Source organism: Sycon ciliatum, chromosome 1 (genome assembly GCF_964019385.1).
Source record: "Sycon ciliatum chromosome 1, ocSycCili1.1, whole genome shotgun sequence".
Lineage (NCBI taxonomy): Eukaryota > Metazoa > Porifera > Calcarea > Leucosolenida > Sycettidae > Sycon > Sycon ciliatum.
Genome location: NC_088643.1, coordinates 56,824,915 through 56,837,406, shown reverse-complemented (window position 1 = coordinate 56,837,406; position 12,492 = coordinate 56,824,915). Strand labels below are relative to the sequence as shown.

The 12,492-nt window shown below is 49.6% G+C and overlaps 1 protein-coding gene across 1 annotated transcript; it reads left to right on the top strand.

Annotated features, from left to right (window-relative positions):
- The first annotated feature begins 2,826 nt into the window (after positions 1-2,826).
- On the top strand, positions 2,827-4,333 carry LOC135804489 (uncharacterized). Its single transcript, XM_065318371.1, has 2 exons — positions 2,827-2,987; positions 3,539-4,333. Exons 1-2 carry the CDS (start codon positions 2,909-2,911, stop codon positions 3,997-3,999), a joined length of 540 nt encoding a protein of 179 aa, XP_065174443.1. The 5' UTR covers positions 2,827-2,908; the 3' UTR covers positions 4,000-4,333.
- Positions 4,334-12,492: the final 8,159 nt, after the last annotated feature.

Here is a 12,492-nt window from a genome sequence, read left to right as displayed (position 1 = left end):
CCCTGGCTAGCGCCAGACGTTACTGAAGTAACGTCTTCTGCATAGCTACGGGAATTATAGCTGTGTGGACCCTGGCTAGCGCCAGACGTTACTGAAGTAACGTCTTCTGCTTAGCTACGGGAATTAAAGCTGTGTGGACCCTGGCTAGCGCCAGACGTTACTGAAGTAACGTCTTCTGCATAGCTACGGGAATAAGGATCAGTTGGGGAAGTGAACTGCCTGAAAAGAGAAAAAATCGCCAGACCCACCAGGACTCGAACCTGGGACCCTGCTTGTCATGAGCAATGCTCTAACCACTGAGCTATGGGACCAGGCTGAACCTAGAAGGCGCTGACAAGTTTTTCACTCCAAAGGCAGCTCACAACACGTGCCACACATACTGATGGCACTTGGGTCTTTCTCCCTCCCCCAGGGGATCAACCACGGTCAGTTTCTGGACCTTACCAGAAGTGAAAGAAAGTGATTAATTTTTGAAAGGATTGGGAGAACTTCAAATACAAGGATCAGCTGGGGAAGTGAACTGCCTGAAAAGAGAAAAATTCGCCAGACCCACCATGGCGATATTTTCTCTTTTCAGGCAGTTCACTTCCCCAACTGATCCTTGTATTTGAAGTTCTCCCAATCCTTTCAAAAATAATAATAAGAATAAAAAGAATAAAGGTCGACCATGATAGCCATGCCAGGACACTGTGCAAACTACAGTACTACAAAGTCATGTACAATGTCATGTACATGTATCCAGCGCTACAGTAGTAGAGTGCAGCCCAAAGCCTTTGGGCTGCACTCTACTACTGTAGCGCTGGATACACCCAAACGTAAACGCATCCTGCTCCAGCGATCACGTTTTTCTCGATCGCACAGTTTCGACTTTTTCCTATGTAATCTTGAGAATATCACAAGTGAAACCCCTGCAAATTTGAGCAACCTAGCGTGACGAAAAGTCTAAAAATCGCGGCCCAACCGTTACGAATGATGTATGATGTATCCGAGTCAAGAAAATTACTCGCAGCGCTTTGCGAATTGTTTCTACTGACAGCTGAGAGTTTTCTATTCCACCTGGATATTTGTATCGTTGGATTCGAGCGAGGTTTGACTGAGTTACGATCTGTTGAAGTTTTGCATTCTTGCCAGATTGATCGCGCGCCATAATAAAAAAAATGCCCAAAACATTCCTCGTTTGGAATATTGGGGGGGGGGGGGTCCGGGCAACGGGAACCCTGTGTACGCGCCTGGTTGGTTAGCATGGTTAGCGCTATCGAGCAGTGCTCAAGCTCACTTCCTTGCCGTAGAATGGCTCAGTAGATCTACTCCTTGTCAGTATGTATGGTGCTACATGTACCATGTACCGTGCGCACATCTGACTCTTCGAGACCTGGTAAAAATTGTAGCAGTTGCGAGAAAATTCCATCGTCGTTAGTAAGTACGCAGCACCAACTCATGTTCATGTGCAATGAACAACAGTAATATTATGTGGAAACAAGGAAAACGGTGGGGCACAAGTTATGCGTTAGAGTCCACCAACTAAACCAGGTTTTGAACAGTCAGACGTGCACAAGGTAGCACCAGACTGACAAGGAGCACTGAGACATTCCACAGCATTGCAAGGAAGTGATCTTGAGCACTGCCCTCCCCTCTTTGGAATTATCACTAATATCCATGAACCTTCCAAGTTGGAAGGCCGTTGGTTAGCGCTATCAAGCAGTGCTCAAACCCATTTCCTTGCCGTGGAATGTCTCAGTACTCCTTGTCAGTACGGTGCTACCTTGTGCACGTCTGACTGTTCAAAACTTGGTTTAGTTGGTGGACTCTAAGGCAGAACTTTGTGCTCCACCGTTTTCCTTGCTTCCATTTAATATTTTCCTTGGCTCACCATCTGAGGGAGCAAGCACTGATTGTGATGCAGACAGTAAACAGTCAAGTCAGCAGGAAAGTGGCTGTGTCCTAAACTGGACATGCATGCACGCAATGCACCACGTTCATGTACATGTAAATAGATCTACAGTACATTGTATCTCACAGTGCCTTTGTACCGGTTTGGTGACCAGTTTCCGTGATGACCGTACTGAATACTTGTAATCTGTTCCTCTGTGGTCAAAATAAATGTACCTCTGTCGTACTCGACAGTAACTAACTTAGTGTGCTGCATTGACCAACACTGCAACAGCCAAGATATAACCGTGGCATGGACATGGTCACTGACATGCCCTTGCCCCTATAGGCCCTAGGCCTCGAGTTCGTTCGCCTTCATGCTGCCCCGTGGCCATGGCGCATGCATTGGTTGTCTTGTCCAATGAAGCCAGGCCCAGGGAGACGTCAAATACCGGTAGTTTATTGGATTTGACGACTCCCTGCCCCTGGTTTTGTCTTAGTAATAGTACAGCAGCAGCCATGCCGCCTGTCATCAACAGTGTTCAGCCTGTTGACAAATGTCATGTCATATGATGTGACCAGCATAGCGACCGGAACATACCAAAATTGAAATCTATGTACGGTCAACCATGGCCAAGGAATACCGCACGTGACAGCGACAGCCAGGGAGTCGTACCCAATTGTCCCAAACCTACTGGTTCGAGTACAGCTCCCTGATGACAGCTAAGGAGTCGGAAACACACTGTGCACTTCCATTCCACAACCGGACAATGCCCGCACCGCATCCCGCACACTAGCTGCTGTATCCACAATGTAGTTATCCGCCGGGCTAGAGACCTGCGTAACTGGTGCCCGGTCACCCAGACGAGTAGTAGGCTCCACGAGTATATAATCTGATTTCCCAGCGAATTCTCCTCACTTCTCACTTTCTTCTCTCCTTTTACAACGTTTCTTGCTCACGCGCTGGCTCTAGCTTGTTAGCAACACCTACTCGAATCTTGGCTTGGTTGGAGAGTCCTGGTCCCATCGATCAATCACCATGGAAGCCATGACGCGACTCCTTCTTGCTGTGACCTTGGTCGCTATGGTCGCTACACTGCCGGTATCATTTGGCAAGGGTGAGTCAGGAATTGTTTTGCTTTTGTTTTGCTTCTCCTCTGCCCTTAGGTACATAATAACATTGTATGTGCACTGCAAAACAATCTGAGTGGAAACGAGTGCCCAGACATGACCATTGGCATTGAAGTAGACGGCATAAATGAACGCCTGTACTACAAAGTACAAGTCTACATGCAGTCAAGCACCTGTAGGCTGTAGCTGGTTTTGCCAGTGCCTAGACGGGCTAGAGGGCAGACTAGCATGATAGCCGATCAGAACCAGGGTTTACCCCCCCCCCCCCCCCCAGTTGCGGTTCAAATGGTGTGGCGCTAAGCCGGTGCTCTGGCAACCGTGGAGGTTGTAGTAAGGAGCACTGTTTTCAAACACAATGCGTCCTCCGCCTTGTAGCATGCTGTCAACCAAACAACATTGTATACCCATCTAACACTATTACAATACGCTGTATGCTGAATGCTGTATGCTGGTCGCCCCATTGCGGCACAGTCATCGAAATGCACGCCTTCTGGTCTTACGCTATTGTTATTTTGCCCGGTTTAAAATGCTGTTGCAGTGACGGAGGAGATTCGCACGACGATCGACATCAACGATGACGAGGCGGCCGAGCTCAGCGAAAACCAGGTGGCGGAAGCCAGGACCGAACTCAGGAAGATCGGACTGAAGTCGACGCGCGAGAAGACAATGTACACGGATGCGGCTGGCAAGGAGATGGAGAGAACCACGTACACCGTGACCGCTCCGTCCAGCACCGAGAGGCTAGTGGCACATGCTCTGGTTCTGCACTCCGTTGTGCCCAACGTCTTCACTGCCGCTGATGTGCAGGAAGTCCGCGATCTGGAGGAGCGGCGCGAATCTGATGCTGCTGTCGGCTCCGTGCTAAACAACAAACCACGCTTCATGGTCAAGTTCACATCTGAACGCCCAGCCCCGGCTACCAAAACTCGCAAGCGTCGCTGCGTTAACAATTTCGATTTATTGCCAAAAAAATTCAGAGTCTCCGCACAACTATGGTGAAAAAGGAGAAGGACACAATGTTCTGTTATTTCATGACTGAACAACGTACTGTATTGAGTTCCCTTGTTCAATTATTATGATCACTTATGCAATGCCACCACGCCCCTCTATCAGACATCTAGAGTTCTGCCGCTTTGTTAAAATGACACTCTCTTCCGCGGTGCCCCTCACCGCGTACAGCCTTTCATGATTTACACTGCTCCTTCTTCTTCTTGTTCCTTCGCCAGTCTATTCTATTCTATTAGTAGTATCATTATGTGGAACTAATACCGTTACATGTGGCTGCTAATAGCGTGTTTTGTTTCTGAACACAGGATACGGTTTCCAATCTGTATTCTCACCGTTGTCTTCAGCATTGCGGTGGCATTGTGTGTGTGTGTGTGTTTGTGTGTGTGTGTTTGTGTTTGTGTGTGTTTGTGTGTGTGTTTTTGTATGTTTGTGTGTATGCATGTGCGTGTCCGCGTGTGTATGCGTGCGTATGTGTGCTAGTATGTTCGTGCAAGTGGCGTGGTGGGGACCGTTTACTGAGTGATATGGATAGAGCGAGTCATAGGGAGTTTTGGTCTTTTTGGCTGCTGTACGCAAGTTTATTGCGGTGGGTGTGATTGCTTATCAGTATCCGGGGGGGGGGGGGGGTGCTGCTTCGACCTTAGGCCTAATCAGCAGAGTTGTGAGTAACTACATCACGAACATCATGGTAATATTGTAATCGGCTGACGAAACTCACCGAAGAGCTAGCAGTGAACCAAGCATGTTATCGTGGAAAGCATCAAAGTTTGAATTTCTTCCGTAAATTGTAGCAGTTGGGCGAATATTCCATCGCTGTTAGTAAAGTTCGCAACACAACTCATGTTCAGGTGCGAGTAAAGTAAATTATCGTGTCCGTTCCCGAAAGGAACTCACGACGGCCGCTAACACCCGCTAAACCCTAGCGGCTGATGCAGCGCCTAACGGTGGAGGTGAGTGGATAAGTCTCACGAGTCACAACCACTGGAACAAGTGACTAGAAACCCATTAGCTGCATCCATTTACCCTTTGTGCCTAGCCGCAAGTTCCCAGTTGACTGTGGGTAGCAGCACCGCTGGAAAAACCGCTCCCAGGCAAGACTTAAACCAGGTACCTCTCGTATCGTAATCATGGCCTTTCACCAACCCACTGTGCCGGCCTGGTTGTGCAATGAATAACAATAATATTATGTGGAAACGAGGAAAATGCAGGGGCACAAGTTATTATTATAATTATATAATATTATACTACATGTACATTATTATAGGCGAGCCCACCAAACAGCGCAGCCTGACAAACCAAGACCAGTTCGCGTGCAGCTTGCCACGCGAGCCACGAAGGCCGCCGTGTACGGTAGGCGCCTCGACTTGAAGGTGGGCTCAAGGAATTTGTATGTGAGCCATGACCTGACCCGCTCACAGCAGCAAGCACGCACCAAAGTCGTCCCAGTGTACAAACGACTCCGGGCGCTCCACGTACATAGTCATTGTTCCCTACCGTATGACACCATCCTGGACCCTGAGGGCACAGCCATGGCAGACAGTGAAATCACCAGGTTGCTTGAACGTGAACAGCAGCAGCAGCAATAGGATCGGGCACAATCTCCACAGTCACTCAAGAAGTTACGAACCCCACGTGAGTTACCATGGTTACCTGATGCAACACTTATCACCCAATCTCCCATGCTTTTGTATTGCTCATATCAATATCTGTAGTGCCGTAAAGTCCCGCCAGAGCGCCCCACCATCTCGTCCTTTCGTGGCCGCCTTGTGGAGGTGGATTCCTGTCTGTAGGTCATACGACACGGACCTTGTACAAACATTGCACATTGTGCAGTCAATCCGTACCCAGTTTACCTTCGAGCTCCACATAAAAGCATAGCAAGTGTGACCTTAGTACACGAAGGTTCTCACATCGTACAAACTTAGTAGCATTCTGCCATACGATTTTCTTCCCTTGGCTGTAAAATCAAGGTGGGGCGCTCTCGCGAGACGGGGCGCTCTGGCGGTACTTTACGGTATAAGAAACAAGCTACCAGATGTTACTAGCATTCTCCATGCACCCAACGTCCGTACAGTTCATGTTCTTGCTGTTAGTGAAACTTGGCTGGACAGTAGCATTTCAGACACCCTGTTAAATATCCCTGGCTACATCCTGTACCGTCATGACAGGCAAGGCACAAGAGGCGGTGGAGTTTGTTTCTTCGTTCGTGAAACCATACCTGTCTCATCCTGCATACCCAGCACAACTGTGGAGGCCCTGTTCTTAACGGTCGCAGGAAACACTGATACCTCATTATGCATTGGTTGCGTCTACCGCCCACCTACTGCCCCTGTATCCTTCTGGCAGAACCTAGCAGACTCGGCTGATCACGCCACCAGTAGTAGTAACGCGACCCTGTTCCTCCTTGGCGATCTTAATGTAAACATTTTGGCTCCTGAGCGGCACCCTCAACACCGCCACCCTAGTGAACTCTGTGACACACTCAGCATCCCCAATGTAGTGCTAGAACCCACTAGATCCCCAAGCAACACTTGTCTGGACCAAATCTTTGTCTCTCAAACTCTGCCTAGTGAGGTAACACTCAAACCAGTAGCTGTCCAGTCACTAGACGGCGTTTCAGATCATTTCCTTGTGTCGCTCATCCTTGCACTCGCTGGCAGTCAACCGCACCGTGTCTTGCTCAATCACCGCAAGATTCGCTCGCCGCCGGTCAGACAACTTACTGCTGAGGAGTTTGGCCCGGACTTCCTTCAATCTCTCAGAGCCACGGGCTGCAGTGACATGTCAGTAGACCGTCTTAGCACTGTATGGAGCGATGCTGTTCTACAAACTGTGGATCAGCACTGCCCTCGACGTAGCGTCACCTTGTCATCTCATCCACCACCACAACCCTGGGTCACGCCTGGCCTCCAAAGTTTATATCAGCGGAAAGCGTACTTACACAGACGGTGGCTCCGGGATCGCGACAGTGACAGTGCTCACCAATGTTTCCGAGCTGCCCGACGAGAGTGTCAAATTCTACAGCGCAGACTGCAAACTGAGTACTTCACCAACAGATTTTTCTTGAGTCGGTTCAACCCTCGAGCTCAGTGGCAGGTACTGAACCACCTCCTAGGTCGGAAGCAACAGCCGACGACTCTACCTGTAGACGTTCCGGCCCTAAGTGCAGTATTTGCGGCTCAAGTTAGCGATCCTACACTGAACACTAGGTCACAGTTACCCCTAGGCCCCAGCAAAGCAACTGGATTCACTACATTTCGGCCAGTGTCCCCGACTGACGTGGAACGACGGTAATGCAAGCTAGACGAATGGAAAGCCACCGGCTCTGACGACATTCCTGCTTCACTTCTGCGTGCGTCCTCCAAGTATCTAGCTGCATCCTTGGCGGAAATCTATAACAACTCCCTAGCCACTGGCGTATTCCCCGAACAATACAAGCTTGCCCAAATCTGTCCAGTTTTCAAGAAAGGTGATAAACACGCTCCCACAAACTATAGACCAATCTCCCTTCTTCCCATCGTTTCCAAAGTCCTAGAAAGAATCGTCTACGACCAGTTCCGGCAGTTCATGGTCTCTGCAGGTGACGTTATACCTGACGAACAGTTCGCCTATCGCTCCTGTCATTCATGCGGTGACGCACTGGCGCTATGCATTGACAGTTGGCAGCGGTCCCTGGACTCTGGCAACGTGGTTGCTGTAGCATTCCTCGACCTCAGCAAAGCCTTTGACTGTGTCCTGCATGGTGAGCTCCTTCTGGAGCTGCAGCGCTGTGGAGTAGGAGGCACTGTTCTGCAATGGTTCTCCAGCTATCTGTCCAGCCGACCACAGCAAGTGAAATGCCTCAACCACCTGGAACCCCGTACACAGCCAATCGCGGTGTCCCTCAGGGCTCTGTCCTGGGACCGGCACTGTTCACGGTGTACACCAGGCGCCTACCAGCCTGCCTACAGTCATCCCTCTGCCTCCTGTATGCTAGGCCTTGACGGATTATGCAAGCATAATTTTTCGCATCATTTTTACCAAAATCGAATAATCGCATAATTCGAGGCAAATTGCATCATTATGAATCGCATAAATTGGAATAATCCGCCTGTTCGCATCAAATTCCATACAGTTGTACATATTCTACAAGTACAAGTAGATGCACCAGGAAGTCGTAGGTTTACGACTCCCTTGATAACATTTCCAGTCCACTACAATCAGTGACGGTCGTAGCTAGGTCGGACGGTGCGTTGACCCCGTTGAACTTTTGCTACTACAGTACAACGCCCTCTACAAAACAATTCCCCTGGTATTTTGCACAGAACCATCATATACATCAGCAGCATATGTGAGCATAATGCGGCATATTATGATAACTTTTAGCATAAAAATTGCATAATTATTCTGCAATTTTTTCAGCAATGCGAAAAGCATAATTTCACGAAAATATTAGCATAATCCGTCAAGGCCTACTGTATGCAGATGACACCAACATCTACGCTGCCGACCCGTCCCCTTCCACTGCCACACAGACCTTGGAACATGATCTGACCCGTGTGAGCAGCTTTCTGGAGGCCCGTGGACTACAGCTGAACCCATCCAAGACCCAATTCCTGCTGCTACGGAAACCCAATGTACATGCAGACTGTGCCCTACAGTTTTGCAACAGCCGTATACAGCAATCGCAGCAAGCCAAGTACCTGGGCATCATCATAGATGAGCATCTGTCGTTTCAACAGCAAGTATTAAAGTAACATTAGAAGTAAAGTTAATGCCAAGGTCAATGCATTTCGCCGTTGCCGTCACCTTCTCAGTGCTAGAGCCAAGCGAACTTTCTATCTTGCATTTGTCCAATCTACCCTGGAGTACGCGAGCAATGCGTACGTGCACTGCCTGCGACAGACCACCTATAACGCTCTTATTAGCATCGCGAATCGGGCGATCCGCACTGTCTTTGGCTTCCCTCCCTCTGCCTCCATCCAACCCATCTTAGCTAGACAGCACCTAACACCGTTAAATATTCGCTATACTGCCAACCTCTATGTGTTTCTACATAGATGCATAAATGCTCGTGCTAGTCCCCTACTTTGCCGACTTTTCACTCCTCGTGCTGTCTCATCATCCCGCACTGCTAGAATAACCCGTTCTCAGGAATCGCTCAGCCTGGCACTGCCCCATGCCAGATTGTATTTTGGCTATCACTCTGTATCTTATCTTGGAGCTGACCGATGGAACTCCCTCCCTGCCGCGATTCGCCATAGGTCTGTGGGGACTGCCCTAGTAAAATATGAATAAATAATAATAGTACGAAGTAGTGGTTGCGACTTCGGCGATGATTTGTATGAAAGGGGTTGCTCCCCACCGGATAATAATAATAATTATTATTATTATTAAGAAAGGGTTTGCTCCCCACACCGGAGCTCGCCCTTTCTTACAAATCATCGCCGAAGTCGCAACCACTACTTCGTAATAATTATTATTATTATAATCTTTATTTGAGGGATGACCCAGAGGCGGGTAGCCTATCCAGGGGTTCAATCTACACTTGTGCGATATTGACCTTGACCTTGACCTTTTGACGCCCATTGCCGGAGGCAATGATAGCGATGCTACGGCGGAAGCCATTGCAGCTTGTGCTGGGATTGCACCATTCAACAGCTTGCAAGGCTGATGAATTGACCGCCACTATCCAGCTTGGTCTACACCATACAGCTACTTGTATGAAGTGGCTTTTTCTGGCCAGTGAATCCCTACTTTTTGCTCTTTCTCACACACACGTCACACCACATACTCCGGCATGCACTGGGCTGTTGGTAACCACCCAGGAGAATGAAAAAAAGTCAGGAGTCTGAGAAGGAGAAGAAAGATGTGTGTGACCATAATCGTCGGGAATCGAAGCCGCAACCTCTCGATTGGATGTCGCTGCCCACACATGTACCACTGCAGCATATGGGACGGGGGGGGCGATATTGACTGGGTAGCATAACAGGGGGGGGGGGGGGGGGCGTTAGAGTCCACCAACTAAACCAGGTTTTGAACAGTCAGACGTGCACAAGGTAGCACCAGACTGACAAGGAGTACTGAGACATTCCACAGCATTGCAAGGAAGTGATCTTGAGCACTGCCCTCCCCTCTTTGGAATTATCGCTAATATCCATGAACCTTCCAAGTAACTTGGATAGTTGGAAGGCCGTTGGTTAGCGCTATCGAGCTGTGCTCAAACTCGCTTCCTTGCCGTGGAATGTCTCAGTACTCCTTGTCAGTATGGTGCTACCTTGTGCACGTCTGACTGTTCAAAACTTGGTTTAGTTGGTGGACTCTAAGGCAGAACTTTGTGCCTCACCGTTTTCCTTGTTTCCATTTAAAATATTTTCCTTGGCTCACCATCTGAGGGAGCAAGCACTGATTGTGATGCAGACAGTAAACAGTCAAGTCAGCAGGAAAGTGGCTGTGTCCTAAACTGGACATGCATGCACGCAATGCACCACGTTCATGTACATGTAGATAGATGTACGGTACATTGTATCTCACAGTGCCTTTGTACCGGTTTGGTGACCAGTTTCCGTGATGACCGTACTGAATACATGTAATCTGTTCCTCTGTAAGAAAGGGTTTGCTCCCCACACCGGAGCTCGCGCTATTCCGCCGACTTTACTTGACTGACTCACGACTGCCATCCAGAGCACACGAGAAGTCCATCGAACCTTCGACTCGGCAAACCTGCAAGAAAGCACCATTTGCATTCAAGCTTGAAGATGACTGGCCAAGCCAGCACATGTTCTATATAGACAACCTCATGAGCAGCGGAATTGCGGTCTCTGACATCCTGCAGATCGACCTCCACGGCCGTCGTGGATTTTGTTCAGTAACTGTCTCGAGCCTGGCGGTCCGGGATCGTGTGCTTTCCCAAGGCATCTCTGTTGCTGGTAAGCCCGTTCAATTAACTATCAGTGGCGCTGACGTTGTCAGCGTCCATGTATTTGGATGCCCCCATTCCCTGTCGGATAGTGCTGTCGGAACCTCATTCCTGAAATTTGGCTCAGTGATAGGGGTCCCTCAGCGAGGAAAATTCTGGGTTGAGAACTTCGAAATTGAAACCGGCACCAGGTACGTCACCATTCTACCGCGTACAGTCGTACCTTCGTGTGTAGCAGTCGGCCAGCTGAAACTGCGTACATGGCACAAAAGACAGGCTAAAACATGCTGGCACTGCAACAAGCCAAGTCATGAGGCAAGGGACTGCCCCGTACTGAGTACGAAGGGAAAGAAGCGTGACTGGGAGAAAACTTCCAGTCCGGAAATTGGTCTCAGTGACGACACGCAGCAGCAGCAGCAGCAAGTGGCGTCCGCGGACATTACTGCTGGAACAGCGGACGCACATGGCATTACTGGTGCGGCAACTCCCCACAGCGAGGCACGTCATGCACCAGCCCAAGGGCAGCAGGCCGATCCCCAGCAGCCGCGGCTACCACTGCCTAAGCAGCAGCAGCAGGAACAGCAGCAGCAACCAGAGCAGAAGCAGGGATCCAGGATTCCCAGTAGCCAAACTACACCTGTTATACCAGCGTTCCGGCTGGCATCCCGGGGCAAAGCGGCCCATGCGTCTCCGGATGAGGAAGGTTTTACCCTGGCCTCAGGTAAACACACATTCCATCCCCGCGTCCTCACCCGTGAGCAGTATCCCCAGCCGACAACCGCAGCAGTCAACATGATGATCCGCTGCCGCAGAGAAAGCTGCTAACGGCCACAGTGTCCTGCAAGGTAACTATTCTAGTATATCCACGCTATAACTTTCTTATCATTATTCTCACCTATGTCTGACCTTAATCCTAATGCCGCCCCCTTTTTTCCGGGTCTTTTCACTCAATCCCGTAACCCTTTGCATCATCATCATAGTTAAGGTACTAGATCTCAACCACCCCCGATCACCAGTGCTAGTAGTGCTTCTCAGTCTGAGATAGCGGGCCTCCAGATTAGTTTCCTCAACATTTGTCACTTGCTTAACAAGAAGGACGAGGTCGAGGAATTCATCCACAAGCACAACATAGACATAATGTGTCTTGCCGAGACATTCCTGACCTCAGAGACCCCGGCCAGCCTTGTCAACATCCCAAACTATAAACTTATCCGTCAAGACAGACCTGGCTTCGGTGGTGGAGTAGCGGCCTATGTACGGAGCTCACTTCATGTTACTCGGCTAGAGGACTTTGCTCGTGGTGATCTTGAACTTCTCTTTCTCCTCGTTCACGGCCTCAATGGTAAGCTAATCCTCGGCACAGTCTACCGACCTCCTGGGTCGCTCGTCTCGTACTGGGACAAGCTGACTGACGCTGTGGACTCAGTCCACGCGCCCAGGGCCAGCACGCCTATTGCTTTGGTCGGAGATTTCAATATCGACACATCGTCTTCCAGAGCCGCCCAGCTGACGCATCTTCAACACTTCTGCGGTAACTTTTGTATTTTGAACCACGTCACTGAATCGACGCGTGTTGGACGTGGTGG